The sequence below is a fragment of the Coptis chinensis genome, chromosome 4 (assembly GCF_015680905.1).
Source record: "Coptis chinensis isolate HL-2020 chromosome 4, ASM1568090v1, whole genome shotgun sequence".
Lineage (NCBI taxonomy): Eukaryota > Viridiplantae > Streptophyta > Magnoliopsida > Ranunculales > Ranunculaceae > Coptis > Coptis chinensis.
This window is the reverse complement of record NC_141459.1, coordinates 19,013,072-19,029,663: the sequence shown is the minus strand read 5'-3', so window position 1 is coordinate 19,029,663 and position 16,592 is coordinate 19,013,072. Positions and strand designations below refer to the sequence as shown.

The window sequence follows — 16,592 nt, the reverse complement described above, 5'->3', positions numbered from 1 at the left end:
TCTTTTGAACCACACATCTCTTCACCACAAATAAGAAATTTTATTAAATTATTTATTTATTTGAAAAAATCTAAATTTTTGGTTGAATTATTCTTGAATCCGAACTTTAACGGTTTAGAATGTTTTTATTCGATTTCATTTATACTTCAAAAATTCGAGTTTAAAACGTGAATTATTTGCAAATTTACTAACAAGAGGCATCGCATAGGGGTGTGCACGGGTCAGTTTGGGTCTAAATTGACAACAGAACCGACCCTATTGGTTTATATTTTTTTAAAACCGAACCGAACAGGCTGTATTATACTAATTGAACCGAACTAATTTCCAGTCAAACCGATACCCAAACTAAACCGATTGGGTTACAGTTTAATCGATGTTAAAACCGACTTTTTACAATTTTGACCTCTTTTATTAGTCCCAACCGGCCAACTAAAAAAAAAAAAAAATTTTTACATATTTTTCAAAATTAAAAATCAATTAAATATATATATATATTGTATGATATATCTGCCTTTTAACAATTTATATATATAATTTTGAATATCATGGTTCGGGTTGGGTTTGGGACTAAACCAATGACCGAACCGACTCTATTGGTTTTCAAATATTTGTGGAAGAAATTGACAGCTTACAAATGAAAGGGTAAAAAGGAAAAACCGAACCCGACATGTTCATAAACATAGCCAACTTGAAACCGACCGGTTCGGTTTGGTTGGTTTTGTTGGTTCAGCCGGTTTTATGCACACCCCAGCGTCGCATCATATTTGTGGTTTTTTATTTTTTTTTTAATAAAGAGAACATAATCTAATTTTTAAGGGCTGTTTATTAAAATCGGATCAATATATTGACGGTTTTTTTTACCCATTCTGCATGTATGAGACCAAGTACCATTTGGATTGGATTGGGTTGAGTAATATCTTAAGGAAGTTATTTGACCACCCAAAATTGGATCAAAATCAAAGGTACCACAAAATAAAATCGAGTAAAATCCACTTGGCCTTCTTTTTAAGGAATTTACATCCATGGATTGTAGTCCAATCTTCTTTCCAAATTTAGTTGTTCCTGATTCATAATTTATTATTGAGATTGTATCCAATTTGCCAAACTTCTGGTTTTGTTTGTTGGTTAAGAAAGTACCACTTGTCATTTTTATGGGGGATGAATATATAGAAACGAATTAGTTGGTCTTACTATGAGAAAAAACTCCTTCCTAACTTTTTTTTTGGTAACTGAAAATTCCTTCCTAACTGATGTAGTCTAATAGCTGGCATTATCGCACCACATGTATGTGCGCATCTTTCCTTCAAATGTGTGCAATTCTTTTGACTCAAAATCTAAATTTGAGCTCCTTGTTTGCAGCATGGATATCCTTAGCATTGCAACAACTTTATTTGGCAACAAGTCCTCTTCTACCTCCTCTTCTTTCTCTTCATCAACAAATGATACAACTCAAAAGACAGAAAATGAGCCAGGTCTCAAGTCATTAGCAGCCTCACCTCATCGCAATCGTTCATGCATTAGTCGTACAAATCTATTATGCTCGTCTCATTCATCATCAGAACCTTCATTTTCTGTCATGGATACTTCAAATGAAAAGAAAAAGATGAAGAGAGAGTTTCCTCCACCTATACCTCTTTTGGCTAGAACAGAAAATTTGCTCTGTCACATGCCATGGGTTCTAAAGAGAAGCTACAAAGATGGTAGGCTTGTTATGCATGAGGTACCAGTAAAACATCACGAGTTCTTTAAGGTTCATAGATCCAATGGTCGTCTTGTTCTAAGGATGATGTACATGGCTGATGATCAATTAGCCCCCAAGAAGAACGACATTGACCAAGTTCTTGCCAATGATTGTGATAATGACGATAAAGATATCAATATACTATCATCATCCATATCGACACTGAGTGATGGAGAAGCTCCAGAAAAGAATGTCAAGTCTGATGAAGCCGATGATGTTGTTGTTGATGATGATGATGATGATAATGAGAAGAGTACATGTCATGAAGAGAATACCTTGAACTTGGCCGCGATGCTGCTGGAGGAAGAGATGAATGTTGCCTCAATAGTTGCGCAGCAGCAACGACGTCAGGATATAAGGAGGGTAGTGAGTGAATCAAGGATATTGTCTTCTTCAATGCCAGAAGGAAGAATAGGTTGTCTTCCAAAAGATACCAGAAATGATTTCCTGAGAATGGGAACACCAACTATTAGGCCTATATTCAGTTGACGCAGCTTCATGGATTTTTTGAAGGAATGATTAGTTGAGTATATGTATGTAATATGTTGTTTGATGTTCAATGCACAAACCATAGGTACGGTGGTCATATACTATTATCAGCTAATATTTGATTCATCTCTTTTAAATCTTTCATTTCACTAGTCAATTTTCAGGTTTACAATAATAAGTTAATCATTTTTTAGAAATTGGGTTTCTTTCAAAGATTTTAAATGGGTCGATAACTAAATCCTTTTTTGCAAGCACTGAACATGTCGCAAAAACCTTTTCTTCACTATTCTTCGGTCTTGAGATGATCATACTGCATTAGTGATTAATAACGAGTGATTTTCCTTTTTCTGGAACTCATATTTAAGATAGGTTCTCGCAAATTCGGACCCAGGTAACATTTCATAAAATTTATCGTGTTCCCAGTAAAAATACACATAGATAATCAGGTGGTATTGTGGTAATGGTATATATGTGGTTCCAAATAACACAGGATATTTGCAATGACAGTTCTTATGTATGAAACCCAAGTCACACACTAACAAGGCCCATTTTCCAGACGCTGTAAACAATAACATAAAAAAAAAATATAAAACAAACGTAACTGTCTGATTCTTCGATGCATTGAGTGAACACCAATTCTCATTTTCTGTAACTTTTACCCTTGAACCAAAAGAAAGATTAGATTTTGAAACTTGAGTACCGTTCAGAATCATTCAAAGCCCAATACCCAAGCTCAAAATCTTACTTCTTAACCATATATCAAAGCAATGGATGTTTCAGATGAACCAGTGGTTTTGATAACTGGTTGTTCAGGAGGAGGTATTGGTCACTCCCTAGCACAAGCTTTTGCTTCAAAGAAATGTTTAGTTGTAGCAACAACTAGATCTCTGGCTTCAATGAAATCCCTTGAAAATGATCCTAGATTTTCACTTCATGAGTTGGATGTTCAGTCTGATGAAAGTGTTAGAAATGTTTTAACTAGTGTGCTTGATAAGTTTGGTCGTATTGATATCGTAGTCAATAATGCTGGTGTTCCTTGCGTTGGTCCTTTGGCTGAAATCCCTCTTTCTTCATTAGAGCACACTTTCAATACCAATGTCTATGGTAATCTGTTCAACTCATCATTCAATATTTGCTTACTTTCTTGTGGTGCTGATTATGTGAATTGATGCTGTATATAAATTGTTTTTTTTTCCCAACTTACACAGTTAAGCACTTTGCTCCGAAAGAAACCTTGAATACTTAATAGTGATCTATTGGTCGTAAATATGTCAAAAGATAAGTGTATCTTAATCTATTTTTGTGTTGTAACAGTTGTAACTTATAAGTAGGAACTATGAATTATGAATGAACTCACAATATGTTCATCTGATTATCTTAATTATTTATCTTACAAAATTAGCTTACGAACATTGCAACTGGTTTAAAATCTCTGAGGAGTATGTGGAATGATTGAACATATATGAAAACTGGAATACAAGCAATGTTTCAGAAAATAATATGTTTCGAGTGTCTTAGAATGCTATTTATATCCATTGAGGAATTCCGACTAAGCTTCGTTTTGAAGCTGTATGTCATGTACAACGATGTAGGGAAGGTGGCCCGGAAATTTCATTCTTGTTTGTTCTGAGAGGGTCATGACAATCCTTTACCTGTATTTCATTGTTGATATATATGTATATTTTGAGTAAAAAATGGATGATCACCTGACTGTTCGTTTGTTTCGATATTTGCACTGAATCTATCTTTCAAATTCCACTTGCGTGGACAAACAAACGATGCTCCAACTCCAAAATCTAACGATTAAAAGCACTAGCCATTTGGCCCGGCCCATGGCCGGACTTGTTATATAGATAGCTAATGACTCAAAAGCCTAAAGTCCACTTGAATAAATAATATATGCATATTGATATCTAATGATTCATTGCTTATAATATATGTATACTTTGTTTTGTTTGAAGGGTTTATATTTTTCTAATTTTTTTTTGAAGGGTTATTTCTATTTTTGGGTTATTATTGTCCTAATTAACAATCCTTAACATCCTCACCTATTTCCAAATGAACCTGAGGTTGGTGAGTAACTGGCTTCGATTGTTTCATTATCAAAGTGAATTTCCTGAATTTTCTCCATTGACAAGTGTATGTTTCAATAAGAGTGCACATCAAGAGTAGGGGAGTCATACTCATATTCGAACTTTTCAATTTTTAGCTGTAGTAACTATAAAAGATGACTTAGGTTTAGTAATTTTGGCAGCATCCTAAAACAATTGACTCAACACTCCAAACCTACCCAAAACTTTAGCTCCTGGGCCGAATGTCTATCATAGACTCATAGGTTCAAAAAGTTGACCTGATTCATTTGCATTGAATGAGAACGACACTTCATAATCTTCTTTTATTTGCCATTGCACCCCATGGATCAGTAGAATTGAATTTCAAAGAATTCTTTTGTAGTAATAGTTTCTCCTTCCTATCTATTCTTGACAACCTACATTCTCAAATTAAAAATTTGCTAACGGTGTTATGCACCCATTCCTCTAATTTTTATTCTGGAAAAAGCAACATGTAACAGGATTAAAAGCATTATCGATAACAATAGTAACAATGATAAGAAACTATAAATTCTACTGAATATCAAAGTGCGGAAAAATTATATAAGGATCAACAATCACTTAAAGAAGAGAAACTTTATGAACTGTACTAAATAAAGACATAAAAATAACAGTGGCCAACTGTTTCTGTCAGAATCATGAGCAGCTACTTGCTTTCCTTCTAAACACTGCCTGCTCTAGGATGTCCATTCATATCCCACATTTCAAAATCCAATTCTCTTCATGCTAAGACCAATAGGAATAATATCACCTTCACCCCTAGCTAAAGTAGGAGCCCCTTTGGTTGTTGTTGCATCCTCTACATTACAACCATATGCAAGTTATGCAACACACCTAGTAAGGAAATAAGCTCAAAAGGAAAATTCAAAATACGTCATGCATCCCAAACATTCTTCAGCATGTATACTCACCAACATACTTTAATTTGAAATATGAAACTCAATTCTTAAGATTTTCTTTGTATTGTGTCGTGATCCTGTTTAAGTGATCACCTGTTTACCAATCACTTACAGACGACTCAAATTTTGTTGTCATAAAATTGGATTAGAAAGTTGAAGTACATAAAGTGAAATAGTTATCTAAATGGATTTCACAAACAATAAATTCCTCGAAATGAATCTAAAATACCCAAACAGTAAGATACCCAAACCCTTTTTCTAATACAAAGAACTTCCCGATTTGAGTATAACTCTATTACTGGCACTTTCAATCCCGATCATGTTGTTGTGTATGTATAAATTTATCAATACCATTTTCTTTATTTCTTACTGTTTGTTGAATTTGTTACTTAATTTGAGTTTATTGTTGTTGTTGTTTTTTGTTTGAAAAATTTGCTAGGAACCCCCACCTGTTTATTGCACATAGAGAAACATTACATACCCTCCCTAAGAGTATGATCATTAGAGGGAGGTACACATAACATAAGACATCAAGCCTAAAACACTTGGGATTTCTCCCTACACGTACATTCCCGAAGGAACAAACACTGACAAGAAAACCACAATCAACAACCCCATCATTAAAGGGAGCATACAAAGACTACAACAGGCATCGGGACTTTGAGCTCTTCGAGTATGCGTCATAACTTTCGCAAAACGTGATCGAGGGTGTTAAATAAGAACCGCAGACGGCGCCAATTATGTTTCGACTAAATATGATCAAAACACTAAGCGGTGATGAAATATATGAATAACGTAGAAAAGTAGTGAGAAAAGTGATGGTGATCGAGTGAATGATGAGACTGTACCTTTCGGTTGCCTACGTACCCAAATTATCGATGGGATCAAGTCTCAAGAACGAAGTTCTGTATGAAAAATAGTTTGATATTTATATATGTATAATAGAGACTCCTTGTAGCTCAAGTATTCTTGTAGCGTAAGTAATTATAATTGAATATAACTCTCAATTTATAATTATCTCTTTGATAAGAAATGAATATGGACATAAATTAATGTACGTTAGTGGCAATCCATGTGGCTAAGGTTCAACCTTAGACACATGAGTTAATGGGCCTGTATATTGATCTATGGTATTGTAAATTGGGCTTTAGCCCTGTCGATTAAATGAATAAAATGGAGACCCCTACTAATGGACGTTTGCCACGTAGGTGGGGGTCGAAACAACATACCACAAGCAAGCATTCATAGGAATCGTCTCATTTGATCTCCTACTTTCTAGCCTTCAATTGCTTTACTATCTTAGGATGATCTTTCCTAAGATGAAGTTGACCTTCTCATAGTCACAGAAAAAACACCTGCAAGCACAACACATGTATGTAAGCCCCAAAGTATCATCCCAAAACTCTTTAATATAATCCTCAAGATACCTCTTTTTGTTTTGGTTAGTGACTTTACCTTCTTCATCATTGCGAGAGTAGGCTCAATTTCTCTAGAAGAATGCTCTTAGATTCTTTTGCTTCTTTTTGGCTTTACAGTGGACCAATCCTCTGAAGACGTTTCATGCCTCGACCTGCTTTTAGGCAAGTGGTCATTAAATATATCTTCCTCATAATCCGATAGGTCATCCATATTATCTACCTCCTCATTTTCAGCAATTAACCCTTCATACATATTTCTTTCTGGCTATTGGGTAGTTGGGGAAGAGGAGTAATCCTATCTTGGTGACTCTGGATAGGTGTAACCATAATGCTCTCCTCAAGATCTCTTTATGTGTACATACCACTACACCTTGTGAAATCAAATGAAAGTTACTCATAATTGCGCTCTGCAACTGGGGAGCAGAGTTCACCCTTATGTTAGATTGTGCTCCACTCAATCTAATTTGTTCATTGTCCTTTGGAGTTTGAGACTGAGGAGCCGACCCTAAACTCACTCTAAACAAATCCTGAGAGATTGGGGTTTGAACATGACTACTGTGAATCACCATAGCAGTTGAAACTGCTTCTTCCTCACTCACACGATTTGTCTCTGTATCCACACCACCAGGAGTACCTTCATCGAAGTTTCTTTCTTGTCTATGAACCCCCACTGGGCTTAAATTTATCTCCGTCGCCACAGCCGCAAGAGAAACAACCTGTCCTTGAACATCCATTGGGAGTCCATTGGGTGTGCCACTTGCTTCCCCTCTCTCTGCCCTTCGAGCCCAAGATGGGTTTATTGTATTTGGGTTTGTTCTATATGTACACTTTGTTGTAGCATGCCCAAATTTATTGCATTTTACACAAGAAAGTAGGTTTCCATGAGTACTCCACCCTAATTGTAACCTCTCTTCCCTCAACCTTAAGATTAACAGTACTTTGGAATTTGTGGTTAACAGTGATCACAACTCACGCACGAGCAAAAGAGAGTCTTTTCCTTTGCGCGGTAGCATCGTCCATAAACAATGGATCCCCTACCAGGCTAGCCACATAAGAAAGGCCATCTAAGGTCCATAAAACTTTAGGAACATCACTTAATTTTACCCATATAGGAACAGTAGATTCCTTGTTTCTTTGTAACTCAACTTCAATTGACCAAGGTTTAAGAATAAAAACTCTACCTGCAATGAAGACAGGACCTTCATCAAGCACCATTTTTCTGTCCTCATTGTTAGTGAAGCTGATGTAGAACAGCTCCTTATCTGTCATAATCTCAAATCCAGCTTTTAGCTTCCACGTTTTGGTTAGGTACTCCTTTACAAAGGGAAAGGAGAGTCTTTTATCTAGAAAATACCCAACCAAGTACCCATCCCATTGTTGCTTACCTTGTTCCACAATATTGCTAGGAACTTCAGCCACTCCATCTTGTAGTAATGGAGAAAAACTCTTTAATGCAGTTGTTGTTCAATTCGTACCCGCACCACTGAAAAGAGAGCTCCACGATGTTGCGTTGTAGTGTTAATACTACTTGTCTGATCACTAGCCATGAGGATAAGAGCAAGAAGCCAAGAATCTAAAGAATTTGGCAGATCTGTCTTCTTCTTCCTTGATTGGTTTTTGAACTTACTCGATAAAGAAGGTTTGGAGGGAAAGAGAGGATAAGATTTGCCTACCAACAATTTTTTAACTCCAAAAAGGAAATAATTGGTACACCAGATCGGGGATTAGAATATATTAAGTAACAACCGATCGCCAAGTTGAGGTCCCCATTAGAACTAAACTTAATGTTGTTGTTGGATGTGATGAAAATTTGATCTTTTTTTGTTTGTTGCTAAATTGGGATTGTTTTTAGTAGGTTTTGTTTTTGTTTGTTTGTTTGTTTGTTTTTTTTTTTTTTTTTTGGCATTGGAAATTGAAGTCGTTTTGAGAAATAATGCAGGAAAACCTACAGAGTTACAACACTGCATGAAGTTGAAACTCCTATCAACCTCTATGTTCGAAACTAATAACACATGATAAAATTATAATTCAATTTAATTTTCGTTTCAACTCTAAATCCGGATAAGTGGGTCGAGTTTGAGCTGCAAGAAAAAGCAAGAGTCAACCACAACACCCAACTATTCAAGTGATTCTCTTCCCTTTTTTTCTCCGTGTGTGTGTGTGTGTGTGTGTGTGTGTGTGTGTGTGTGTTTGTTTTTCTTGCAATACATCTACTGTGCTATGGTTTGGACTTTTTGCTTAAAATCAAACTTAAAATACATTATCACATCAATATATATGAGATTAGACAAATACGTATTATGACAACCCATTCAAATTTCAATATGTAATATAGATTAACCATACTGCCATGGATATATGTTGAAGCAGTATTATGGTGCTTGCTCAATACCATTCAACATGCTAATAGCTAAAAGACACTTAAACAACTCTCCACTCCATACCTTAAGTAGCATATTATCGTCCTCTGGCTTTCTCAAAATATTATGTACATTAACATAGCAGCACCGTACCATCTCGATCCAGCGATTACGAAAGGAGTTACGTCGACTCGAACCATTATTTTCTACAAATAAAATTGTATGATCATGAGTTAATAAAAGGTAATTAGTAGAGAAACTCATATAAAAATTCTTTGATAAGTAAATACATATACAATTATCTTTGAATATTTATTTCAAATTCATGCATCTTTTTCCATAATAGTGAGAAGAATAAAATCAACCTTTTTGTTTCCGAACTCAAAGTTTTTTTTTTTGAACGTGAAGAGAACAATTAAAAACGAACCCAAAATTACCCTAGTGATACAAAATGTAGGGAAAATGAATGAGAACATCTAGAGGCACATGTCCAAGTATCCACAACTGTGACCTATATGTTTAACGCATCTTTAATTTTTAAAACTTGGATTTTACTCAACTAAAAGAAGGACAAAAAGGATGGTAGGGAGGGGAAAGGTTGAACCAAGCAAACCAAGCGATCTGCTTATTAGTGCACCAAGCAATAACAAAAGAAAAAAGAATAGGCTAACGCATTTTCTATATACCTGATTGATCTTGCCCAAAGGTTCTCACAGCAGTACCATTGAGCGGAGAAACCATGGAAGGATTGGTTGATACATGTCTGAGACTGTTCATATAAGCTTGTTGCAGGTGCTGGGTTGAGTAAGGTACACTTGGAATCCCCACCAGAGAACTTGGTTCCTGTGGTAAGCTTTGCAAAAAGCTTCATTTACACTTTGTAGGATTGCTAAAATTTTTGCAAGATAGTTCATACCAACTCCAATATACTACTGCATATAACTTATATATATGATTTCGCATCTTGAATCCCAATATATGGCACCAAGCCCAACTTCACCAGGGTTGCAAAGTGAAGCTCCATCAACATTGATTTTAATAATATCTTGATAAGGAAGTTCTCATTTGCAGTCATTCACTATTGCTGACCTTCGAAGCCTTTATGGTCTCCACTGCATTATTTCTAGGTCAGTGGCTGTGTTGCACATAGTTACTTCAGAGAGCCAGTGTGTTCTGAATTCTCCTCTGATCACTTCTCTTGCAGCTGTCCAAGTTAATACTCTCGTCTTCATGCCCCAGTTTGCCATATAGCTACCATACCAGACACCATCGTAGTGTTCCATAGGTGTTAATCACTGCAATATGTCCTTTACACATATTTATCACATTTTTTATTGTTAAAAATGGAGTTGACCTTAAATTTTCTGAAAAATCCATGCCAATAGTTCCTGCAGTGTCCCACTCCCATAAGAATCAATAGATTCTTATTTCTGCCATCCCAAATATCAGAGCATTCTTCTTTTTCAGTGGTAGCACAACTACAATATAGTCTCCAAGCAGGTCGTGGCTCTTTTAGGGTCCAAATGGGAAATCCATAAAAGCTTGCTGCAGCAGACCTTAGAATTCATTGTAAATTGTCCATTCGTATCTGCAATGCAAACTCTGTAGTCTTTTACATCTTCACTGCATTTACGTAGGTTGTTGATGTCTATGCCAGCACCTTGCAGTAAAAAAAGAATTTCTTTAGGAACGATCCACTCTCCACTAACTATAATCCGACTCAATTTTGATTTGCATCATCTGCGATTACCCATTGATGCCTGCAACTGATCTCCTTCAAAGTCCCCATGATACACCTTCCTATTTCCCATAATACATTTGTTAGTTAGTTTCTTTAAATCAGTCAATGGGCCAAGGATGATCTTTTACTTCAGCAAAGCAAGAGAACATAATATGCAATGAAGATCCAAAACATATATTAGGCCCCAAAACACCTTGTAGTTGGGTTTCCGATTTTCTACCGTAGCTTTCAAAATTCAGTATACACTAAGAATTACATTTTACAACTCATCATCCCAGTTCTCAATACAGCTATTTCAGTGCTCAATGACAAAGAGTACCTATTCAAGCAAATTCCAAAACAAACTCGATCAGATTCCAATGCTTGAACTAAACTACAACATGCATATGTTTAATGTCTTTGTGGGAAATATGCTTCTGATGCTGGAGGTATCAAGCATATATACCTCCTTATAAGTAAGTGTGTATATCGACATGGATATTAGGCTCTTGTGATACTTGATCATCTAGCCCAGAATCGTGATAATAAGTGATAATACACATATAAAATGAATAAAATAAAAGCAGAATTATTATATTGCAATGAATAAAATAAAACACATATAATTAATGGAGTACCCCACAATAATATAGGCATCCGAGGAACACAACTTGCGTTCAAATAAAGGTAAAATTGTATTCTATAGTATGTTGAGTATTAATTAAAGTCTAAAGTGTTTTATCTTTACAAAATTTGATAATTTTTATTACACTGGCTAAACAATGTCCTCCCAATGCATCCTTATAAATAAATTGAGGGACTTTCAACATAGAATAATCAAAATTATACACAAACTCATTACGATTTATGAAAGTTCAAACTAACCTTCTTCTTCTGCTTAAGCTTTGTAGTTTCTAAATATTTGTTTATTACCTGCAAAATAATTTCACAGGAACATGGAATTGAATTGTTACATTGTCACCATTGCCATTTTATTGGAGTGATTTTTTGCTCCTAGAGTTGGTTCCTCCAAGCGCTGCAAGGGAATTATCAGCCACTCACGCTCGTCTCATTTTTTCCACAAAAAAAGGATAGTTACACTTCGTACAAAATCCTCAAAATTCCAAATTTTACTAGTTTGTCCCTAAGTCATAACTAGAAAGGAAATAAAAAGGAAACAGAAACAAAACAAAAAATTGGAATCAAAATATAAAAAACACGATGGATGCATTAAGAACAAACTAACAAGAAGATGATATTATTGTTATTAACAAGTTTTTGTGGGAAGAAAATGAAGAAGAAATACACACGTTTGTTGGTTTATTCCACTTTACATTTTTTATTTTTTATTTTTATTTCTTTTATGAGGGACAAACTAGCAACATCTAGAATTTTGAGGATTTTGTAGCGAAGTGTAACTATCCTTTTTTTGTGGAAAAAATGAGACGTGTGGCTGATAATTCCCTTGGAGCCCTTAGAGGAACAAGGGATGGGAAATATCCTAAACAAGGCAAGAAAAGTGCCCTTTCTTCTCAATCCAGGCAAAACACTCAATTTTGACCAATTCAACAGAAATTTGACATTTTTGCCCTTGCCCATGTCCAGACAAACAATTCTCTCTCCAACAGAAAAAAAACATTTCTCTCTCCTCTCTCCTTGTCTCCTTTGATGCGACCTTGTCTCTTGCTCATCACCACACGATTTTGTTGAGATATGTGTGGTCGTTTGGAACCATTGGATCTCAACAAATTCAAAATAAAACCACAACTATCTCTTCTCCAACACTCTTTCTTCTCCTTCTCTAACACTCTTCACGAACAGTCCATTAAGTGGCAATACATTAAAACAACGTCAGTGACTTTGAACAAATTTTGATGTGAATTGCTTTTATGAAAAATCACAAGAATTTCTTAAAAGCAACTAAATTAAGGACTTTTCTGAACACTGATTTATATAATATCAAACTTAATTACAATCATTTATATAATATCAAACTCTAAATACACTGAAATCCAATTGAAAACAAAATAAAACATAAAATATTTAGGGGAACCAGGATTTAAAGTCTTAATAAACTAAACCAGGATCTAAGAATGTATTGAAACTAAGTACAAAATGTATTGAAAAATTCCATCTTACAAAGATTTAAAATAAAAAACTACCACCATCGGATCAGTACCAAAAACCATAAAAGTAGCTGACTTATGGTTTCAAAGTAACTACCGTATTAACACGTATGTTACATACAAGAGAAACTTAGCCCAAAATTAACTAAAAAAACATAAGCTAATTGCTTAACAAATATCATCTGTAAGTGAGAAACAAATTCTTCAGTGTGTAACTCACATATCAAAAAATTACAATTTGGTAAAAATATATATATCATCCATATGTGAGAAACAGATTCCTCAATATATATATATATATATATATATATATATATATATATATATATATATATATAAATTACATTTCAATAAAATTTAACAAAATAAATAGAAAACAATGAAATAAGATAAAACAATGAAATTAAAATTAATAAAATCACCATCAATTCAGTACCATATTAACACATTTCTTCTAAGAGCAACTCAGTTCAACATATAGTAAAAAAATCACACCTTTGGTCAACAAAAATCATATGTAAGTGACAAACAGTTTCTCATTATATAACTCACAGATTTAAAAATCACCAACAGTTTGGATTACAAAAACTACTCAAGTAGCTGACATAAAGTTTAAAAGTAACTACCACTTTAAACATTACATCCAATCGAAATTTACTCCAAAATATATTTAAAAAATACAAGATTATTTTGCACTATATATCATATAAAAGTGACAGATATATTCTTCAATCTGTAACTCACAGTTTAAAATTTTACATTTAAGTTAAACTTAATAAATTTTTAAAAACAAACAGTAAAATAAAAATTTAAAAAATATATATATCACCAATGGTTGAGTACCAAAAGCTATTAAAGTAGCTGACAAATGGTTTGAAAGAAACTACCATATCAATAAATTGTATCCGAGAGAAACTTAGCCCCAAATTTACTGAAAAAGAACAAGTTCATCATTTAACCAATATCATATATGAATGACAAACAAGTTCCGTAGTATGTAACTCACAAATCAACAAACTATATTTTAGATAAACTTAATATAAAATTAAAAGAACAAAAGACACACAAGTTCACTAAGTACCAAATATACAATTAAAATAGCAAACATGTGGTTTGAAAGTCACTACCATATTAATACACTAGGTATTACCCGTGCCTTTTGGCACAGATTGTTTTAATGCTTTCTTGATTAATATTATGTAGAATTAATTAGAATAAAATGGTGGAGATAAATATTACTACACTATCTTATTCTTTATGCTATGTCTCTTTTTTTCTTGTTCACTACTAATGTTTTTATTTCTGCTATGTCTCTATTAACCTGCAATTCAACTTTTAATTGAACACCTAATGCAAAAGAAAAGGTACTGGTGTTACCAGAAAATAACTTAACAGCCAGCAACTTGTATTTTGCGCTTCCATATGAGATAGTTGACTCAAGTATTGCACATGCATACATGACTCTAAAATCTTGTTACCAAAAGAAAATCCAAAGAATATAAATTGATGAGAACTCTTTAAAATCCTGTTATTACCAAGAAAAGCCAAGAAATATAGATTGAAAAGATTGACCATTGACGCTTACATATCTTGTTTTGCATACAACATGCGAAGACTAGCTAAAAATCGATGTTTCCATATTATTATAAGTTTAATTCCCGCCAGCACACCCATGAAGTACCATTTTCTAACAACAACTTCATATTGCGTCCATTTTCTAACAGCAACTTGGATATTGATAACACACTCAAGAGGGAATGTGATGCCTAAGCTTTTGACCGGCCTGTGCCACTTTCACCAAGCCAGATCAGCTTGTACTGGAAAGGTCTCTTGCAGTGTGTGGTGTGCCAGGTGAATAAAGGTGTTTACTATGAATAAATGTTCCTTAGCGCTGTATTTGAACTTGAATCACCGGCTTTCATTGTAAGTGCAAAATCGTCACGTCAATTGAATCAAGTACCTCCCTGAATTTCTTATTCCACTTTTAACAGCCTGCAATCCTCAACATTTACCAAAAAAGAAGAAAAAAAAAAGTTAAAATTTGGTTACAACACGATCTAGCAAGCAATTTTAGACAAACCCATAATGAGGATAAAGTCCGTAGAAGACCAAAATTGGGTATGCAGGTGTGCCAAGTGATCAAAACACTAAAGTTCAAATATTTTAGAAGGAATGTGTCTGCTCGCTTTTGCCCCATACAACTTTCATCCAAACATGTCTAATGCAGCATTGCAGCCTATGCTTAATAAAAACTCCAAGCTAGATCAGTTAAATTCCACTGTAGTCCAACCTATGCCTCCTGCAATGCTCACCATTCAAAAAAAAAAAAAATACTGATAATGTAACAACAAAATCTAACTACAAAGCAAATTAGGATAACCCCCAACGAAAAGAAGTATGGGTGACTAATTTTTTATGTCGGGATATGCTAAATACAAATCAATATAATACATGGATCCAAAACAAACCATCAGCTTATTATTTGAAAATTTTCATGACGTGGAAGAAAACGAATTATGATACATATGGCACTAAAACAAATAAAAAAAATTGTATAAGCAACATTTACGTTGGGTCGATTTGGCCACTGAATGGAGAATATCAAGATGGATAGTGTATAAGTTTAAGAACACGTACTCATGCATCCAGGAAGATCTTTTCAAAATCCCTACACGCTTTTATGAAACCCAACTCCTCATTGAACAACTTAGTAAGCACCCCATTCTAGGCTTAAGGTTGTATAACACCTTGACCAAATTTACATTTATCGATGGTGGACTAAAATGTCCCAGTGCTGGTTGGATTGACTGACCTTACATTTTCATATATTTCACTATGCGCTAAGCATTATTCCGAACCGATCATAAGTCTCCCATAAGCATGGCTCAACAAAAAATAAGCAAATAATCAATGACTGATCATCAAAACTCCACAAAATAAAAATGGGCAAATAATGAAGGAGAGTACTGCAAAGAAGCACAATCGATAAAGTGAATAAAAGAAATAGTTCAAGTATGAAAGTTACCAATTTCGGTGACAACCCATTCCCAAGGAATTGCTACATCATTTGAAGCTTTGATTTGGCATAATTTAGACTATGCTCAACGTTCAACTTCAACTGCATAGTTCAAAAATATAAATAGAGGCAAAGCAAACTATGAAACACTTCACATGATAAAATTTGGCAAATAATAAAGAAGTATAACAAATAAGGAAATGGGAAAAGAGAATCATGATTTGTAATGAAATAACGCCATCAAGCAGTATCTTAGGCACTTTCCCAACGACACTATAAGTTGCATTTTTCAATTCTAAATACATAGTAATGCTATGTTCAACCTACTCAGGCAGATGAGACATACATTGCACAATCTAGTGAAGACTTCACATAGTATCCTATGGTATAAGAACTACAATGGTCATAAACATGATTCTTTTGGTAAGGTTTAACTAATATATTGTTGTTGGGGGTGATTATTAAAGACATCATTCTTTTGTAGAATCATTCTTTTACAATGCCAATCACATTTAAAGAAACCTAAAACCTAACAAATCATTTTAAAAAAGATAGGCGACCTCTATAAGCATACTGAAAAGGTGATCAAATGAAATCAAATAGAGAATAAAGTAAAGAAAGTTCTATTGTTGCAAGCTTTAGATCAATAAAGATTGGGAGGCAGAGTTGGATAAGAAACTTCCTCAAAGAGAGCTTGGAATGAAGAAAAGAA

The 16,592-nt window shown here is 34.3% G+C and overlaps 2 protein-coding genes and 1 long non-coding RNA gene across 4 annotated transcripts in view; 2 read left to right on the top strand and 1 right to left on the bottom strand.

Moving 5' to 3' along the window:
* Nucleotides 1-1,236: 1,236 nt before the first annotated feature.
* LOC147502378 (structural constituent of ribosome) lies at nt 1,237-2,374 on the top strand. The gene has a single exon (XM_086603874.1). The coding sequence runs from the start codon at nt 1,283-1,285 to the stop codon at nt 2,228-2,230; it is 948 nt and encodes a 315-aa protein (XP_086460000.1). The 5' UTR covers nt 1,237-1,282; the 3' UTR covers nt 2,231-2,374.
* A 409-nt stretch (nt 2,375-2,783) lies between these two features.
* The window catches only part of LOC147502373 (short-chain dehydrogenase/reductase rusD-like), a 61,116-nt gene continuing 47,307 nt past the window's right edge, over nt 2,784-16,592 (top strand). The window contains exon 1 of the mRNA XM_086607192.1: nt 2,784-3,334. Within this exon, the coding sequence (XP_086463318.1) occupies nt 2,998-3,334 (337 nt within the window). The 5' untranslated portion in view covers nt 2,784-2,997. The remainder of the gene's footprint in view (nt 3,335-16,592) is intronic.
* On the bottom strand, nt 4,836-12,115 carry LOC147502377 (uncharacterized). Of its 2 annotated transcripts, XR_015221680.1 has the most exons (4): nt 11,624-12,115; nt 9,705-11,078; nt 9,103-9,224; nt 4,836-5,140 (listed from the first exon to the last, which is right to left on the bottom strand). It is a non-coding gene; the product is annotated as an uncharacterized LOC147502377 (long non-coding RNA). The 2 variants fall into 2 exon arrangements; XR_015221679.1 differs by lacking the exon at nt 4,836-5,140 and having other exon boundaries at nt 8,957-9,224.

What these genes read in the sequence shown, in the direction of transcription:
- LOC147502378 (XM_086603874.1), top strand. Translation starts at nt 1,283, where the DNA reads ATGTATGTGCGCATCTTTCCTTCAAATGTGTGCAATTCTTTTGACTCA.